Below are 19,794 nucleotides of genomic sequence, written 5' to 3' on the forward strand. Positions count from 1 at the left end.
AGTGGAGGTTAGGAGGCAGCCCCCAGCTGCGATTAAAAATAGTTTGTAGAATTTCTTGAGCATTCCCTATTTCAAGGAGCATTGATTGACTAGCAGTGCCAACTAACTGCTTGACGCTGGTTTCTTTTTCTAAAGTAAGTTGCTCATTTATTCCTGTTACAGATTTTTATACACAAAGCTGGGGACTGGTGGCTCCTCAGGCAGCTGAGATCTGAGAATTGTGTTTCAGAGCCACCCTAGACAGAAAGTTATTAACACTTGTATCTGCCAAAAAAGCTGGAAGTGGAACTGTGGCTCAAGTGGTAGAGAGCCTTGAGCACCCAGGTTCCTGAGTGTAAACCCCAGGATCGGCACCAAAAGAACCTTTTTCATCGACTTGGACTGTGGCTTAGTAGTACCACTGAGCGCAGCACCACATAAGCAGGAAAAGCCGGAAGTGGTATTTTGGGGCTCAGTGGTAGAGTGCTAGCCGTGAGCACAGAGGCTCAAGGCCAGTGCTCAGGCCCTGAGTTCAAGCCCTAGGACCGGCAAAAACAACACAAACACCACCACAAACCTTTTTCATATACAAGTCTACATTGAGTACTTGTTCATCAAATTTTAAGGGGAATGGATTTTACTTTTCCAACTACTTTGATTGTACAGCAGTTAGGTTGTTTACATTTTAGAATGTGCAGTTTCAAAATTTTGTTTGATTTGTTAAACAATAGTTTGGAAAATTTTGAAAATTATATATATATATATATATATATATATTTTTTTTTTTGTCATTCATGGGGCTTGAACTCAGGGCCTGGACACTGTCCCTGAGCTTTTTTGTGCTCAAGTCTACCTCTCTACCACTTTGAGCCACAGCGCCACTTCCAGTTTTCTGGTGGTTAATTGTAGATAGAGTCTCAAGGACTTTCCTTCCCCAATTGGCATCAAACCACAGTACTCAGATCTCAGCCTCCTGAGTAGCTAGGATTACAGGCATGAACCGCCAGTGCCTGGCTTTAAATTGTTTGCTTCCTTCCGTCTGTCCATCTTTGTTGTTGATCATGGGGCTTGAACTTGGCCTGGGTGCTGTCCTGAGGCTTTTTTGCTCAAGGCTAGTGCTCTACCACTTTGAGCCCCTTTGGAAGAAAAATTTCCATTATTGAAAGTTACTTGTTGGGTTGGGTCGTAGCTCAGGTAGTAGAAAAGAAGGCCCTGTGTTCTCACTATAACATCCTCCTTCCTCAATTCTGCTTATGTTAAAATAAAAGGATAAGGAGATACTATTTACTTTTACAAAATTGGTATTCTTGGAAACTGTCATTGTTGCATTATTGAAAAAGTGACCTGAGATTTTTATTTATGCTTAGCATAGATTTGGTAAATAAAAATGGCAACTCATAGAAGTACAGTCATCACAAAAAGTAAAGAAATCACTGCTCTCATACATATGAGTTAGCTTACTTTACACCTTCCACTTAATTTTTTGATGCTCTCTGTATTCTTTAAGAAATACTATTACTGTCATTAAGTGGTTGTACAAAGGACTTACAGTTCCATAAGTTAGGTTATGAGTACCATGCTTCTTGTTCAGTGTCACCCCTTCTTTTGTCCCCATCTTTCCTGCTCCATCCCCCCAGAAGTTACATAGTTTATTTTTTACATAGTGCACATTGACTCTAATGACTGCAGTGGCTCACCCTCCTCCCTCCAGTCCTGTGTCTCCCCGACTCGCAGTGGCTCACCCTCCTCCCTCCAGTCCTGTGTCTCCCCCCTCTCGGGAGTCAGCGTCCACTCAGGCTTGTGTCTCAGATTTGTAGCACAGGGCCTAATACTCAGCAACCACCCATTGATTGCATTCATAGTAGATCTTTAGTAGGTAATTCATCAGAGATTTGTAGACATTTTCTCATCCTAATTTTAAGGCATGAGAAAATATAAATAAAATATTTAGAGGATATAATGTTGAGTTTGAGGGGGGAGGGAAAGTTGAGATTAGAAAAAATACACTTAATTTGTACTAACAAAGTCATGCTCTTGAATATACACTTCAAACTACTGAAGGATCTAGGATCCTTACTATGTAATTGGGCAGGTTTAATTTTGTTTTTAACTTAAATATTTAAAAATCTGGTCAAGTTTTATTTCTGCATATTTATTGAATACATGGAACTTTTTGTAGTAGAGTTGCTAGGCTATATCTTAATACAGTTATGTAAGGAATTGCTTTATCCAGTATGGTTTATTAATAGCACCTAAGACAGCAACTAGATTGCAACACCAAGCTGACTTTAAAGAGAATGGTTCTTAGGTTAAATCTTAAACTTAGAGGGCCTGAGACAGACGGCTTTCCATCTGCATCTGCCTGTAGGGAGGCACTTTGAAAATGAGGCTTGAGGGTGGTGCTAATACATTTTACTCAGTACTAAGAGCCAGAAGGGCTGATTTCTGAAGCTTCAGTGGAGCTGCAGATAAGAGTAAGCAGGGTCACCTAAAGATAGATTTACTTAGAGGTTTGGCTGCCTGTCTGGAACCAGCTTGCTTTGAGCAGATTTCCATAAATGGAAAGAGCAACTGGAGAGACTAGTACCTTGGTTAAGAGTGTGGACGACGCGCAGCAGGTGGTAAAGCGGCCCCTGGAGTTCTAAGTGCTCTCCACAGGACTAGTGTGAAGGCAGAAGCCTTCACATTTGGGGAATTTTAAGACTTAGGTGGACAGTATTTTTCCCCAATTCAAAGATCAATGTTAGGAGATTCAGCGCAACTTGTAAATTTGTAGTATGATTTTATAAACATTTACTTGTAATTCCTTAAGGGGCCATCTTGAGAAGAATCTATTAAATTAGAAATTTACATATTTATGAGGTAGAGTTTCTGAAATAGTTATTCAGTAATTTAAGTTACAATGCAAATTTGATGCATCATTGCAATAATCAGTATGTTTTTTGACTTACCAATTTTTCTGTAGGGTCAGTGGGTTATCCTAAGTATATAAAATAAAATTTGTGTGCCTTACCATTATGGACAGTGAATGGCTGGAGTAGAGCACTTGCTTGGCCAGTTTGAGGCCCTGGGTCCTACCCTCTGCAGAGGCCCCCTCCCCCCCCCCCCCCGAAAAAAAAATCTTCATTAGGAACTGTAGCAGATAGAATGTGGGATAAGGAAGTCTTCATTTACAGAGTTCTTTTTTTATGCCAAGCATTATGCTAATAATTTTTTTATGGGATTCACTACTTTATTTTCCACAGCTAATTTGAGGTAAGTATTATTAATGATTCTGTTTTGTGAAAGAGGTTTATCTTAAGTGGCAGAGACTAGAAACTAAGCTGTTGGACCTGAAAGCACAAACTACTGCTTGCATGCTTTACTATCAATTGCACTTCTAGCAAAGAAGAAAGGAAATGTAAAAAGAAAGATAGGATGGCAGCTGAATTATCAAAGGCCGAATGGAATGAAAAATATTCAGTTAAAAACAGTTTAGGTAAAACCAACCCCCAAAAGGCTAATGAGGTTCTGACAACACCAAGGTTGTTTTGTGAATTCTGCTGCTAATGCCCTGCGTTATCCAAGAAGAGCCTGTAAGAATTGAGCTATTTAATACGTTAACTTAGAAATAAGTATTTCTGCCTAATTCTGCTAGACATTTCATGATCCCTATTTACTTAGTGGTAATACAGCAAAATATATACTTCCAGGGTTGTTAATCTACAACCATCCTCTTCCTTGCCCCCTGCCCTAGTTAGTTTTGGCCTAAAATTGTTACAGAGTTTGAATTTCAAGGGTCTTTATTTTTCCTTTGGATGTGATGTAGAAACTTATCATTAATTTCTAATTAGCTTCACTATGTTTTATTTTGTTAGAGGGCTTCTGTAGATAGGCTAGACCAGTCTCAAACTGAATCCTCCAGCGTTAGTCCTCCCAGTGCCAGATTACAGGAGTATACCACTACGCTTGGTTCATTGGTTATTTTTTTAATTCAACAATCATTTTAAAAAATGGTTAAGTTATTTTAGTAAATTTTAAGTAATTTCAGTAAATATTAGAGTGATGTTAGGGCTTATGTAGAGTTATTCTCATGAAAGCTAATTTATATTTCTGTAATGTGTTGTTTGTTATAGTATGTGCTTCATTCATTTTTAATTGAGTAGAAATTATTTTCTCCCCAGTGGAAGCATCCGTCCACAGCAGTAATGCACACTGTACAGATAAGACAATTGAAGCTGCTGAAGCACTGCTTCATATGGAATCTCCTACCTGCTTGAGAGATTCAAGAAGTCCTGGTATGTGAACTGTCCATTCTTACTTCATATTGGGGTGAATACATTTTTTATTTTGTTTAAGACAGGGTCATGCAATTCAGCCTAAGCTGGCCTGAAACTCCTCTGTAGCTCAGGCTGGCCTAGAATTTAGGATCCTCCTGCTTCAGCTTCTAGGGAATAGAATACCTTTTTTCCTTAGTGCAAGAATGTTACTGTTGGAGTTCTCAAGGGTCTTCTGCTTATGAGTTTGTTATATATTAATCTTGATTTGATAAGGTCTTGTCACAACTGTAAGTATTGTAAATATTTAATTTTATAATAAATGATACAGAAGTACCCATTATAGGCATACACATTCTTATTAAATAGCTACTTGTGCTGTCCTTTTTCCTTAGTTTTGGGTAACTTGTGTTTGCAGTCCTTAAAAGTAGGGCAGGCTGGGGCTTTGCTTCCTTAACCACTTTCTGTTTACTGTTCAGTGGTGATTAGGCAGCAACTTTGCGAACCATCTATGGTGGTCAGGAAGGGGCATAATAAGCCAGTCACTTCATGCTCCTTTTAGCCTGTGGGTTATTCTTTTGTCTGGTTCCTTTTTTGACTGTCTTTGATAGTTAATTTATACTAATTGTAGTTTTCTTTCTCTGTTGGTTGGCCTTTCTATATATGAATTTATAATAAGTGCCAAGAAAAATCAAATTGGAGTAGGAATTCCATGTATTATTCAGAACTATGAACAAAAATTATGGCCTTGTTGTTAGTAATGTTAGTGTATGTTAACTATCTAATTTGAAGTAGAGATGTCATGTCCTGATGACCCATACATGTTAGAAGGAAGCCCAAGGGAACAGTATTATGAAGTGTACATGTTAGCAGTTTTGCATTTACTACTTTATTCACTTGAAATTGTAAACCCCTTTGTATAACTTCTTAACAATAACAGTAAAAAAAATCAGAACTGTGGGCATTCTTTCACCCAATTCAAAGAAAACAGTTTGGGGCTGGGAATTTGGCCTAGTGGTAAAGTACTCACCTCGTATACATGAAGCCTTGGGTTCGATTCCTCAGCACCACATATATAGAAAAAGCTGGAAGTGGTGTTGTGGCTCAAGTGGCAGAGCTAGCCTTGAGCATAAAGAAGCCAGGGACAGTGCTTAGGCCCTGAGTTCAAGCCCCAGGACTGGCAAAAAACAAAACAAAGAAAACAGCTCTACAAGGTTCAATGCAAGGTAATTTTGAAGGATTTTTTTCATACTTGAAAATTAGCTAAAGGTTCATACTTTTTGTTGAATAGATATTTATGAATCGTTGCATTTTGTATCATGTACATCTGTTACCAACTGAAATAATAATGATACCTATGTGGAAAATCATTCAAAATGTTTTTCCAACTGTCAATTTAGTTTTCCTACAATCCACTTTGACAGTATGAAGGGCAGGGGAAATGCTCATGGTCTTCAAGATGATTTTCTTTTGCCTACCCTAGGGCTTGAACCTGGGCCTAGGTACTGCTTCTGAGCTCTTGTTACTCAAAGGTAGTGTTCTACCATTTGAGCCACAGTTCCACTTTTGGCTTTTTGGGGGTTAATTGGAGGAAAATACCCTGGGCTTTTCTGCCCTGGCTGGCTTTGAACCATGACCCTTGGATCTTCATCTCTTGAGTAGTTAGGATTACTAGTGAGGGCCACTGATGCCCAGCTAGGATGGTTTTCTTTATTAACTGTTTTCTTGTATACTTTAGACCATATTCAGTTCTTTTAGTATTACAAGTTAGTTTTTTTTTTAGTATTAAGTTCTTAGCCTGATTAACTAATACATGGTAAGCCTTGTGTCTTCTAAATATTGAACTAGCCACATAAGAAACATGAATGGGGTGGGAAGTGTTAATTTTTCAACTTTTTTTTATAGTGGAAGTGTTTGTTCCTCCTTGTGTATCAACTCCAGAATTTATGCATGCTGCTATGAGGCCAGATGTCATTACAGAGACTGTAGTGGAGGTATCAACCGAAGAGTCTGAGCCAATGGATACCTCTCCTATTCCCACGTCGCCAGACAGCCATGAACCAATGAAAAAGAAAAAAGGTGGAGTATACTCATAAATTCCTCAGAAGGCACACACATGCTTTTTGGATGTCTTTTCTTTTTCCCCCATCAAGGGACATAGGAAATAATGTGCTATAGCTGTAACATTGATGTTAGCTAGTCTCCAAGAAACAACAGATTAAGGTGTTTTTATTTAGTGTATTAATATATTAATACTGTTTAAAGAAGATTGTATTTAAGCCCTGCAGTTTCTTCCCTAAAAATGACCCTTTTGGAACAGATACTGATCATGTAGTAGACTAAGAGAGCCCGTACACATTTGTTACACTCTTCCTCCCAATTTCTGAACTACACTTATGTAGTTGGTAACTCTTAAAACTGTTTTATTTTGTTTTATGTGACTTGAGTTTCATGTATGTAGGTGTAGGGGTGGCCTAGACCTTAGCTGGCTCTGAACTCTCTTTGTGCCTCAGCTTCCTGAGAGCTGGGATCACAGGCTTCAAAGCCACCTTGGCTACTTGGAACAAATTTTATTCTCTATCATAGTCTTAGATCCCCTCTGGGCTGGGAATGTGGCTTAGCATGCATGAAGCCCTGGGTTCCATTCCTCAGCACCCCATCAACAGAAAAGCCAGAAGTGGTGCTGTGGCTCAAATGGTAGAGTGCTAGCCTTGAGCAAAAAGAAGCCAGGGACAGTGCTCAGGCCCTGAGTCCAGACTGGCAAAAACAAAACAAAACAAACCTCTTCCCCTCTCAGAATGCCAGTAGTGACATCTAGCTTCTATGTGACACCTGATCTCAGCTTTCTGAGTAGCCAAGATTACAGGTGTGAGTCCATTACAGTCCATTAGTTCCACTGTCATTACCATCTCTTTAATCACATTTTAAAGAGAAAACCATCAAAAGGCATCCGCGAGTGTAGCTCAGTGGTACAGGGCTTGCCTGGCATTGTGTAAGTCCCTGTTCAGTTTCTGCACCATTAAAAATAAAAAGTGAAAGGAGGACAGCATGCCTTCTTCCATATAAATACACACAGGGATTATATGTGGTTTCCTGTTGTAAAGGTTTGAAAACAAAGAGATACATAGTCTTATTTACTTATTTTCTATTGAAATCTTTGTCATAAAGAACTTAAAAAATTAAGCACCAAAAGTATAAGTATAATACAGTTAATAAATGGGATTAAATAAACTGGACAGTTTTGAAAAGAAGTGTAAATGGCTAGTTACTACATAAAAAATATTGGAGCTTGAATTCAAGTCCTTGGGCTCTCCCTTAGCTTTATTTTCCCCCACTCAAGGCCACAACTCCAGTTCTGGCTTGTTACTGGTTGGTGATAAGTGTTTTTATTTATCTGCTTGCGCTAACTTTTTTGAACTTCCATCTTCACATCTCAGTCTCTCTCTCTCTTTCTTTTTTTTTTGGGGGGGGGGCAGTCCTGGGGCTTGAATTCAGGGCCTGGGCACTGCACTGTCCCTGAGCTTCTTTTGCTCAAAAGCTAGCACTCACTTTTTCTGTTTATGTGGTACTGTGGAATTGAACCCAGGGCTTCATGCATGCTAGGCAAGCACTCCGCCACTGAGCCACCTTCCTGGTCTCATCTCAGCTTCTTGAGAAGCTAGGGTTATCCGTGTGAGTTACCGCTGCGTAGCCCCAGCTTTCATCTTGAACATGATTTTGGTTAGGTTGTTGGTTATGGACAGAGTAACATTTGGTTTTTTCTGGCTTTGCCTTTTTTTGGTGGGGGGAGGCGGGAGACGGTGACTGAGACTCATTTTCTAATGCTTTGTGCTCACTGAGCCCCGTCTGCAACTCCAGGTAGCTAACATTGGGGTCTGGACTGTCCTCTACAGGTGTTGGCAACAGTGGGCACGGGAGCAGCATTGAAAAAGGGCTGTGGCTGCCATCCACTGCCGTCAGGGCTGTTCACTCCTGCCCCAGGGCCTACCTGCCAGGGCTCCAGAAGCCCTGCTCCCCTGCTCCTTTATTTCCCTAACCTTTAATGTCCTGATGTGGGTGGGTTGTGACTCTTCAGGTTAAGATAGCGCTCAGTACTTCTATTCTGGTCTTGGTCATGGAGCTTGAACTTGGAGCTTGAGTGCTCCAGAGTTATTCTACCCACTTAAGTTACAACTTTACTTCAGGCTTTTGGTACTTAGTTAGAGATAAGAGTCTCAGGGACTTTGCTGCCTTGGGGTGGCTTCCAACTGTACTCCTCAGATCTCTGCCTCCTGAGTAGCTAAGATTCCAGGTGTAAGCCCCCAGTGCCTGGCTAGCATTCAGTATTTTAAGTCTATGTGACTACAGAACCCTCTTTTCTACCAAGGAAAAATGTATGAATTTTTCAAGAAAAGCTGTTTTCTATGGCAAAGAAACATATGAGGAAATGTTCAAAATTCCTGGCAGTAAAGGAAATGCAAATAAAAATAACCCTGAGATACCACCGCACTCCAGTTAGAATGGCCTATACTCTGAACTCAGGCAACTACAAATGCTGGAGGGGATGCGGAGAAAGAGGAACCCTTCTCCACTGTTGGTGGGAGTGCAAACTAGTACAGCCACTCTGGAGAACAGTATGGAGGTTCCTCAAAAAACTCAGCATAGGGCTGGGAATATAGCCTAGTGGTCAAATGTTCGCCTCGTATACATGAAGGCCTGGGTTCGATTCCTTAGCACCACATAAATAGAAAAGGCCAGAAGTGGCACTGTGGTTCAAGTGGTAGAGTGCTAGCCTTGAGCAAAAGGAAGCCAGGGACAGTGCTCAGGCCCCGAGTTCAAGCCCCAGGACTGGCAACAAAAAAAACCCAAAAACAACAACAACAAAAGAAACCCCCAAAACTCAGCATAGACATACCCAGACATACCCTATGACTCCACTGCTAGGCAATCTATCCTGAATAACAGGATCAAGGATACCATAAAGACACCTGCACATCCATGTTTAATAAAACAATGGCATTTGCAGGGAAATGGTCAGATCTTGAACAAATAATGTTGAGCGAGACAAGTCCAGAGCACAGAGAACAAAGGCGCATGGTCTCCCTGATATGTGGTTGTTGGTGGTGGTGGGGAAACAGTAGAGATCATGTCTGTAAAGCAACAAACTTCTTTTCAAATGGTTTTTCCACATATTTTGGTCATTTACATTATGTCTCTAAAACCAAACAACTACTGAATAAGCGTAAAAAGGTCTAGGATAGACCTATCAGAGGATCACAATAGCTCAACAGCTACGTACATATGATTATAAAGGATGAGGCTAAGCAAGGTAAACTCCAAGAGATGGAAACAGGAGGATTTTATCATTGTCATTAGGTTTTATGTACTAGGTGAATTTCCTGTGACGTACCCCCGTGGTCACTGTATATGATTTTGGTACATTGGATATTATATACATGCTTATCTGAACTAGGGAAGGGAAAGAAAAATGAGGGAGGGTGTAACAAATATGACAAGAAATGTACTCACTACCTTATTATGTAACTGTACCCCCTCTGTACATCATCTTGTCAATAAAATTTAATTAAAAAGAAAAAGAGAACGGCTGTTTTCTAAGAAAACGAGGAGGCTTTAGGATAGCCTTTTGTACTCTCATACTGTCTTTTTTCAAATACGGAGTCTCACCCTGTTGGTGTGCTGAGTTTAAGCTAATGAGCGCATCATCCTTTCACCTCAGCCTCCTGTGCCCTACTACACGCAGCTACCACCGTGCTAACCTAGCTCTTCTTCCTTTTTTTAAACATTTGGCTGTTGGGCCCTTGACCTTGAATTATTAGGAGATGGTGATGATGTTAATTTTGTTACTGACTTATTTCATACATATCCTACGTGTAAATATTTAAGTTGAGAAATTAAGGTCAGTTTTAACAAGGAAACCAGTAAACTTGAAGCTTTAATTTTTGCCAAAGCAGACTTTTACTGATCAGAAGTAGCAGAATGGATCCTTGGTTAGATATTTTGTAATAAAAACTTGGGACATTTTAGTGAATGTGGTGGCTCGTGCCTGTGATTCCACCATTCCAGCACTCTAAAGGCGGAGGTAGGAAGATCAAGAATTTAGCGCCAAGCATCATCTACTTGCCACGCGTAAGGCTAGTCTGGGTTATTACATAGTGAGAGCCTAACAAAAACAAAAAGTAAAAATTTTAAAGTGAGGTTTTGATGGAGGACACATGAGATAATCCCCAAGTCAGTTATAATAGAGTCAGTCTGAGAATGTGATACGCTTGGCACTCCCACTTCTTTGGTGAGGCTTCCTTGGTCTGCCAGTGTTCATCCATCTAACTTGCTCAGACGTAAGCCCGCCTTAGTGCACAGTGCATTTATGAGACATGTAACTGCTTGGAAGGCTGCTTTTTTTTTTTTTTTGCCAGTCCTGGGCCTTGGACTCAGGGCCTGAGCACTGTCCCTGGCTTCCTTTTTGCTCAAGGCTAGCACTCTGCCACTTGAGCCACAGCGCCATTTCTGGCCATTTTCTGTATATATGGTGCTGAGGAATCGAACCCAGGGCCTCATGTATACGAGGCAAGCACTCTTGCCACTAGGCCATATTCCCAGCCCGAAGGCTTCTTTTTCACCCTTACATATTAAGGTGGGGACATTTAAACACTTGAATTCTGAGTTAACTAGCTTAGAGCAGTACTGTTTAATGTTTTTTATTCATGTGGGCTGAAAGGGCTTCACAGGTTAGCTAATCCTCAATAAATAGGTAAAGCTGTTTCTAACTCTGCCATACTACAGAAACTTTCTAATAGGATTTGTTCCTAGTGTACTAATGCAATGTTAGTAAACTAAGGCTCTGGCCATGTACCTAAGGTTAGTAGTAACTGACTTACCACGTACATTGGGATTTAGAACTGCCTTATTTAAGTTTGCACAAGCGTTGGCTCCTTTTAGGATCCGTTTTTTTTTTTTTAAATATATGCTGAGTATTTTAGTCCACATATTATTGTCTGCTTTAATGAGTAATGTGCGATCAGAGTGCTGATATTTTGTTCTGTTTTGTTTTCAATATCTTTTTCAGTTGGCCGCAAACCAAAGACCCAGCAATCACCAATTCCCAATGGGTCTCCTGAGTTAGGAATCAAGAAGAAACCCAGAGAAGGAAAAGGTAACTGAAGGTTATTTTGGATATGGAATTATATTTTCCAATCAGGTGGCATTCTTATATTTGTAAGAAAATGATGTCGCTTGCAAGTGCAGGTAGGGAGCGTGATCGGAATGTGTCCGAGGGTCGTTTCAGTCTAGCTGCAGCTGGACTGTGGTGAGCGGGGGCAGAGGAGCAGGCCGTGTATCTAGTGACATCCACACAGAAAGCCAATGAGTTAATAAGTAAGATTGGTGTTCTGAGGCATAGTTGTTTAACATGTTTTGAATCCTTATGAGAATTGAGGCCACATTTAATTTTGTAGTCTAAAAGTTTGTCATGGGTCAAAACTTAGGTTTTTGCTGGATTATGTATATCCTCAGTGAAAATAAAAACTGCAGCAAGCTCTTCCCATCCTGTGCTTTCTTCAAGTCCAGTGAACCTACAAAAGAGAGTGTTTAGTTAGACCAGAAAGTTCCACTAACATTGAGTACTTTCCCAGGGACAGATGAAGGTGACTTCTTTTGACATAGACTTCAGATATTTTTATATGCTTGTCTCTCTTTGGTTATTTTTTATTTCTAATATCTTAGATTTTGTCTTTTAACTTGTATTGGAAACTGCACAAAGTATAGTACTAGCAAAGACTAGCAAGCTGAATTGTTGTAAAGTGAAGATTAAAGTTAATTCTAGTCAGACCTGGATTCAAAATCGAAACAGTGTTACCTCTGTTGCAAAATAATGATGAGGTCTTTGCCAGGACTGGAGCTGGAATTACATGCATAAGCTACCACATCTGGCTTGAAGTTCACATATATACAGGTGTAAATGTTTTTATTAGCTTACACTAGATGTAGATGGGGGTGGGGTGGAGTTTTATAACATTTACTCTGGCTCTCTACCACTTGATCATACCTCTATTTCTGGCTTTTTGCTGGCTAACTGGAGATAGCACCTCATAGGCTTTTCTTCCCTGGGCTAAGTTTGAACCTCAGTCCTCAGATCTTAGCCTCTTAAGTAGCTGGGATTGCAGGTCTGGGCCACAAGCACCCGGCAAGTATCTTTAACTGAGTTTCTTGAAAGATAGTACTTATCTTTCTTTACTGTGTACAAAGTAGAAAGAGATAAGAATATAGAGAAAAATCTGTTTATAGAGGCTGTACATTTTGTTGCTATTCTGATGTATATTTACCAGCAGTCCAAAGGAAAATGGTAAGATTGCTTCAAGAATGGAGGATAGTTTATACTACTGCAGAAGACAGATCTCAGTGTTTGACCTTAGGGAACCAAAGAAAAGTGTATTAAAACTCAGTACCTTTCGATAGTCTTCAGTTGAATTTGGGCTTAAACTTTAATAAAAGGTCCAAAGTACTTTAACTTAGTTCAGATCTGTGAAAATAATTACAATTGTATTTAATTCAGGCTAACTTTGTACTAAGCAGAACTCTGCCTTTGCCTCAATCTGGAAGGTGGCAGTACCTTCTACTAAACTCAAGGCCTCTTATTAAATTATATCTTAACTGGAAACATGCACAAAAGCCAAAAAGCCAAATAAGTATAATGAGATTTTTGTTACAAAGAGATCTGCTTTTAAATTATGTCAATAAATTTTAAAAGGATACATATCTATGGTTGTTTTTAAAGGAAACACAACCTACCTGTGGGAGTTTCTTTTAGATCTACTTCAAGATAAAAATACGTGTCCTCGGTATATTAAGTGGACTCAAAGAGAGAAAGGCATCTTCAAGCTTGTGGACTCGAAGGCTGTGTCCAAGCTCTGGGGGAAGCACAAGAACAAGCCGGACATGAACTACGAGACGATGGGCCGGGCCTTGAGGTCAGTGCTCACCTACAGCTCCCATGGCTCTGTGCATTGTCTGGTAACTAGAGAAAGGGGCGTGGCTACCATGTCAGCATGATTGAAAGAGCTTTTTAAAAAAAAAACAACAAAATGTGATTTTGATTCTTGGGACTTTTCCTGAGAAATTATTAAATTGTGTATGCCTTAAAAAGATCAAATGCAAATTAAGTAGTTCTTAAAGTTATTTGTTGTTTTGGTTCCTGCAAATGTTATAAGTGGATTCATCTTTTTTTTTTTTTTTTTTTTTGGCCAGTCCTGGGCCTTGGACTCAGGGCCTGAGCACTGTCCCTGGCTTCTTCCTGCTCAAGGCTAGCACTCTGCCACTTGAGCCACAGCGCCGCTTCTGGCCGTTTTCTGTATATGTGGTGCTGGGGAATCGAACCTAGGGCAGGCACTCTTACCACTAGGCCATATCCCCAGCCCTGGATTCATCTTGATATGAAAAATTCTTTCACGTTTTGTCAGTTGGAAAGATTCATAACTTGGAGGGTAGTGGACATGGTAAAGGTGTTTGCGCACTGGGTTTCATGTGGCCATATTCACATATTCCACAGATTTCAGTAAAACCTTCTGTTTGTAAATTGTTTTCTGTAAGAAAGGGAATAAGCTGAGTGTCGTGGTGCATACCTACAATCCCAGCACTTGGGATTTCAATTGGAGGTTGGCCTGGACTTACATAACTGTCAAAAAGCCAAAGCAATGAAGAGAATTAACACCGGCTACTTGACTTGCATATATTCCTAAGTCATAAGGTTGAGGCACTCCATTCCAACTTCATTGCCTTTTCAACAGTCAGCGCGTAGTAAGAATAAGAACTCTTTCCTCGTCTCAAACATGGACGTTAATGTATTAGTATTTGCTCTATGTGGGCTTTTATTTTTTTTGGGGGGGGAGGCATAATACAGTGGATTCATTTAGTAATTTTTTCCCTTCCAGATACTACTACCAAAGGGGAATTCTTGCAAAGGTAGAAGGACAGAGACTTGTTTATCAGTTCAAAGACATGCCCAAAAACATAGTGGTCATAGATGATGACAAAAGTGAACCCTGCAGTGAAGATTTAGCAGCAGCTGCTGATGAGAAGTCATTAGAACGAGTGTCACTGTCTGCAGAAAGCCTTCTGAAAGCAGCAAGTTCCGTTCGTGGTGGGAAAAACTCATCTTCTATGAACTGCTCCAGAGCAGAGAAGGGTGTGGCTCGAGTGGTGAACCTCACTTCTCCCGGGCACGACGCTTCATCCAGGTCCCCGCCCACCACTGCCTCTGCTCCGGCAGCCACAGCGCCAAGGTAACTGTGGCAAGCCAGTCCTCAGAGCGTGCTGAGTTCTTGTTTTTTGAAATAGCTCCTTGGTACAGCTGAAGTACCCTTTTCCCCCCTAAATACGTACTGGTTCACATTTTAAGAATCCACCGTTGTCAGGACTTCGAATAGTGCTTCATCTTTTAATTACATATTTTGCTGTTGAAGTAGATGGTTTTTATGGTTTTTTGTTTTTTTTTTTGGCCAGTCCTGGGGCTTGGACTCAGGGCCTGAGCACTGTCCCTGGCTTCTTTTACTCAAGGCTAGCACTCTGCCACTTGAGCCACAGCGCCACTTCTGGCCGCTTTCCATATATGTGGTGCTGGGGAATTGAACCCAGGGCCTCATGTATACGAGGCAAGCACTCTTGCCACTAGGCCATATCCCCAGCCCTACTGTTTTTATGGTTTTAAAGGTAGACTTCAGTGTGTTTTGTATGTGTACCTGCTGTGACTGGGGCTTGAGCTCGCACTTGGCTTTTTGGCTCAAGGCTGGTGTTCTGCCACTTGAGCTACACTTCAGCTTCCTGCTTATTACTGGTTAATTGGAGATCAGAATCTTAGGGGAATTTTCTGCCCAGGCTGACTTCAAGTCATGATTCCCGGCTTTCAGTCTCTTCAGTAGTTAGGATTACAGGTGTGAGGCATCAGCACCCAGCTTAATGTGTGCTTTTCAATGTTTGCTTCATGGTATCTCATACGGTAAGTTTCGTGTTATTTGTACATCTATACAAGTTTGGAAGCACTAGTTGTAGGCATTTTAGATTTTGTTTTGGATTTGTCAGTGGTGGGCTTGAATTCAGGGCCTGGGTGTGATCTCTGAGCTTTCTCACTCAAGCCTTAATGCTCTACCCCTTTGAAGCACACACAGCTCCACTTGAGGTTTTCTGGTAGTTAATTGGAGATAAGAGTCTCAGGGCTGGCTTTGAATCATAATCCTCAGATCTCAGCTTCATGGAGTAGCTAGAATTACAGGTATGATCCCATTGGTTGGTGCCTGGCTTCATTTTAGTTTTTATTGGGTCTGTTTTTGTACAAGAGAAATTGTAACTCAGCATTAACTGTAATGAGCTGTTTTCTTTTTCATCTACTAGGACAGTTCGTGTGGCGATGCAAGTACCTGTTGTCATGACATCATTGGGTCAGAAGATTTCAACAGTGGCAGTGCAGTCAGTTAATGCAGGTGCACCATTAATAACCAGCACGAGTCCCACACCATCAGCCCCGTCCAAGGTAGTCATCCAGACAATCCCTGCCGTGATGCCAAGCTCTGCTGAAAGCGGAGACAAAATCACCATGCAGCCTGCCAAAATCATCACCATCCCAGCTACACAGCTTGCGCAGTGTCAATTACAGACCAAGTCCAATCTGACTGGCTCAGGGAGCATTAACATTGTTGGAACCCCCCTGGCCGTGAGAGCACTTACCCCCGTTTCCATAGCCCACGGCACCCCTGTCATGCGACTCTCAGTGCCTGCGCAACAGGCATCTGGCCAGACTCCTCCTCGAGTGATCAGTGCTGTCATCAAAGGGCCAGAGGTGAAATCGGAAGCAGGGGCGAAAAAGCAAGAGCAGGACGTGAAAACTTTGCAGTTGGTGGAAGAAAAACCAGCAGATGGAAATAAGACAGTGACACATGTAGTGGTGGTCAGTACACCTTCAGCGATCGCCCTTCCTGTGACTATGAAAACCGAAGGACTGGTGACGTGTGAGAAATGAGCACAGCTTTGCCGTGCAGCGTGAATTTTAGTGCTAGTACTGACAGAAACAGTGGCCGGGGGGGCGTGGAGAAGTCAAGGGAAGACTTTAAAACATTTTAAATGCATATAAGAAAACAATCAGACTTACTGGAAGTCATTACCTGTCCCATGTTTCAGTGGGGAATTAAGATGCTGACAGAAAACTGCCTCTTACAGTAGGAAACAGCTGGACCCGCCAATAAGAAAAAGGACGGAAAGGGACCAAGCGGCTCACTACACTGTCCAGTTACACTAACACTTGGAACACTAACACCTGTAAGAGGCGGTATGGTTCTCAGTGGGAGGGGTTGGGATGGGTGATCTCCTTGTTACATAGAGCAATTCTTGATGCATTTCATATGCATACCAGCATTTATTACTGTGTTCGCACAGTACTCACTTAAACTGGTGCTATGTGAAGACTCTGCTAATAATAGGTATGATAGAATGTGAATTGAAGAATGGATCCAAAAGCTTAAGAAAGAGGATAGCAAAAAAGATCTAGTGCGATTTTTATATATATATATATATATATGCATATATATATATCATATAGCTTAAGCTGATTTAAAACAAAGGCCTTAGACTAATTTTCGTTTTTTTTCTTGAAATAAGCTAATGGCTTGTTTGTGTAAAAGCTTTTTTATTAAAAGAAAAATTTTAAAAATCTTGTACCTAGCACAGTATTGTTATAGAATTTACATGTAACATTTTATATGGTAGTTAATTCTGTCAGTTTCTTCCTTGTGGACAGAGGAACCGCTGGCGCTGGCCTTTGCCGTCGCCTGGCCGTGTCCCTCGCTCAACCCCGAGGCAGTGGCACCTTCAGTTCTCCGGCCCCTTGGAGAGGTTCAGGCTCAGCATGAATTTTGGTCGGGTAGTCCAAATACCTGGTGTTTGTTTTCTTTCTCATTCTTTTTTCTGCCTTTCCTTCTTTCTTCTTTCTTTGTTAGTTGATGTTTAAGAGGGAAAGTACCAGTGTTCAGATTTGAACTATAATAGTTTGTATATTCAACATTTGAAGTATATTCTATTTTGTTGTACTCTTGTTTCAAAGTGTATTCAAGTAGGTTTTTGAAATATAGATATGAAATTTATCTTGAGTTTTTGTCTCTGGTGATTTGTGTGTGTGTCTGCGCGCGCGCGCCGCGGGCCAGTCCTGGGGCTTGAACTTGGGGCCAGGGTGCTGTCCCTGAGACTTTTTTGCTCAAGGCCAGTGCTGTCTGTCTGGTAATACTTTTAGCAGAATTCCAAAGCCAGTGTAGAGGATGCTGTTTTAGTTACATGGCCTATTCTTCCCTTGCACCGCATGAAGAAAAGCTACTTCTGTTCTGTGCCATCTTGTTAACATTGGTAAATACCCACATGTTGCTGTTTTCTGGTTATTATTTAACTATAATGGTCTCTCTGCAAAGATGAATTTACTACTTTAGTTGGCCACACTTAAAGAATTTGCATATATGAAACACTGAGGCCAGGTGCAAGAGCCCAAGAGCAAACACCTTTCACATGAGATGCTTCTTTTTCTCTGTCAGACCTTTCAGGGTAAAATGAATACCCTAGACTTTTTACAGATTAAGAAAAGGTATCAGAAGGATTTATATGCAATACCTAATGTCACACTTCCAACTATGTCGTAACGTTCTAAATTTTAATGGTTTTCTGTTAAAGAGATTATGAGAAATTTGGATGAACTGTAATTATTTGGGGGCTGTAGTTGTGCATTTGATCTTCTACCTAGACTTAGGTTGACAAATACTTTTTACAAAAGTTTCCTTCCTAATCACTTATTTTTCCATAAACATGCTTCATGATATTTTAAAAATAAACACCTCAAGAAAAATTCACTGATTTTTCTTTTTAATACCATTTGAGTGTTAGTCTCAAATTCCATCACCTTTAGAGACATTTCCTAAATCTCCCAGCTTTCAAAATCTGTCTTTGTTTAGTTTTGTCTTTGGTAATACTCCTTTGGGGCAGAGACTCGTTTTTTGGCTAGTCCTGGGGCTTGAACTCAGGACCTGGGCACTGTGTCTGAGCTTTTGCTCAAGGCTAGCTAGCACTCTACCATTTGAGCCACAGCACCACTTCCGGCTTTTTCTGAGGACTCAAACTGAGGGCTTCATGCGTGCTAGGCAAGCACTCTTACCACTAAGCCACATTCCCAGCCCCCAAAATTTATCCTTTGCTTCCTGGAGCACTGAGCTGCTGAGACTCAAGGAAGGAAGATTTTCTAACACTTGCTAAGGACTTTTAAATGTAGAAGACAGCTATAGACTATAAAGTTTCAGTAAACACTTTGGTCCTGTGTTGTATTCTTGCCTGGTTCTAAAAGAACAAGTACAGCTAAAGCCTTAACGTGGCAGCATTCGTGTTGACATTGTACTGATGGGCACTAACTTCTCAGTGTGCCCTCTCTGAATAGTACCCAGCCGCTCCAGACCACACTGTAACTTACTTTTGTTTTTTAACCCATGTTTAACCCAGGTTAAACATGGGGCTTGAACATGGGACCTTGTGCCTGGCTAAGCAACCTCAGTCTACTTTTAAAAATTCATTTGATTGTCCATGACACCCTTCTTTGCTTTACTTCATGCCTAATAACGCATCTACTTTTCTTTGGCTTCCTAAGACAGGTTTCTGGTCCATGCGGCTTATTTCCTTGGAGTTGTAAGAACTAAAGGAACCTACTGGGCCCTGGGGCTCACTCCTTCAATCCCGCCCTCGCTACGTAGAGGCCGAGACATTGGGGGATCCAGCTTCACCATCAGCTTGGGAAGGCAAGTCTAGGAGGTTCTTTTTTATCTCCACTTAACAGAATGCTGGACTGGAGGCATGGCTCGAGCAGCAGAATGCCAGGGGCAAGAAAGCTTAGCAAAAGCTCAAGGCCCTGAGTTTTAACTCTCTTACCAGTGCACATGCACAAATGTAGACACACTGTTAGGGTTCAGGAACAAGTACCTGGCACAAACTGTTACAAAGATTTCATTTTAATGTAGTTGTTAAGCTTTGCTATGCATATGGTTTTTACTCAAGTATATACCAGGCTGGATTTTGACTCCTTAGTGGCTTTATCTAATCACCAACTCACTGTTAACCTACTGAGTGTCCAGTTAAACTTTCCCCTCCAGAATCTGTTGATCTAAGCTCAGTGTAAGCACCAACAACCTGGAATTAATGCCCCACGACACCTGGGGGTGAGGGCTGTTGCTTCTTCTAGTAGGTCCTCTCTGTACAGTTTTCACCAATCCTGCTGCCAGTGTACTTTGTGTACCATCAGGAGCTTTCTGAAACACAGCACTGTGGCTGTTACAAATTCAGTGGCTTCTTGAAGACACAGGCCACGGCATACCAATTCTTGGATGTGCTCATTGCTTTAAAGTATTTTCTCTAGACATTGCTGGGCTACAGACATACTGAAGCACGCACTTCCCCCAACTATTCCAGGTACCCATTCCTTATGCCATTCCACTGACGGCTTCCCACTGGACACTCTTTTCCTCTTATCTAGCTAGGAGTTGCATTTCATTACATT

General features: G+C 41.1%; 1 protein-coding gene across 8 annotated transcripts in view; it reads left to right on the forward strand.

The window, feature by feature from the left end:
- The window catches only part of Elf2 (E74 like ETS transcription factor 2), a 69,377-nt gene extending 52,015 nt beyond the window's left edge, over window positions 1–17,362 (forward strand). For 6 of the 8 annotated variants that reach the window (XM_048333793.1, XM_048333792.1, XM_048333791.1 and 3 more), the window contains 6 exons: window positions 4,143–4,256; window positions 6,141–6,314; window positions 11,299–11,385; window positions 13,006–13,198; window positions 14,159–14,509; window positions 15,615–17,362. In XM_048333793.1, the coding sequence (XP_048189750.1) occupies window positions 4,143–4,256; window positions 6,141–6,314; window positions 11,299–11,385; window positions 13,006–13,198; window positions 14,159–14,509; window positions 15,615–16,239 (1,544 nt within the window). In that variant the 3' untranslated portion in view covers window positions 16,240–17,362. The remainder of the gene's footprint in view (window positions 1–4,142; window positions 4,257–6,140; window positions 6,315–11,298; window positions 11,386–13,005; window positions 13,199–14,158; window positions 14,510–15,614) is intronic. The other 2 variants (XM_048333794.1, XM_048333796.1) reach the window with 1 other exon arrangement.
- The last annotated feature ends 2,432 nt before the right edge of the window (window positions 17,363–19,794 follow it).

This window comes from Perognathus longimembris, chromosome 24 (assembly GCF_023159225.1).
Source record: "Perognathus longimembris pacificus isolate PPM17 chromosome 24, ASM2315922v1, whole genome shotgun sequence".
Lineage (NCBI taxonomy): Eukaryota > Metazoa > Chordata > Mammalia > Rodentia > Heteromyidae > Perognathus > Perognathus longimembris.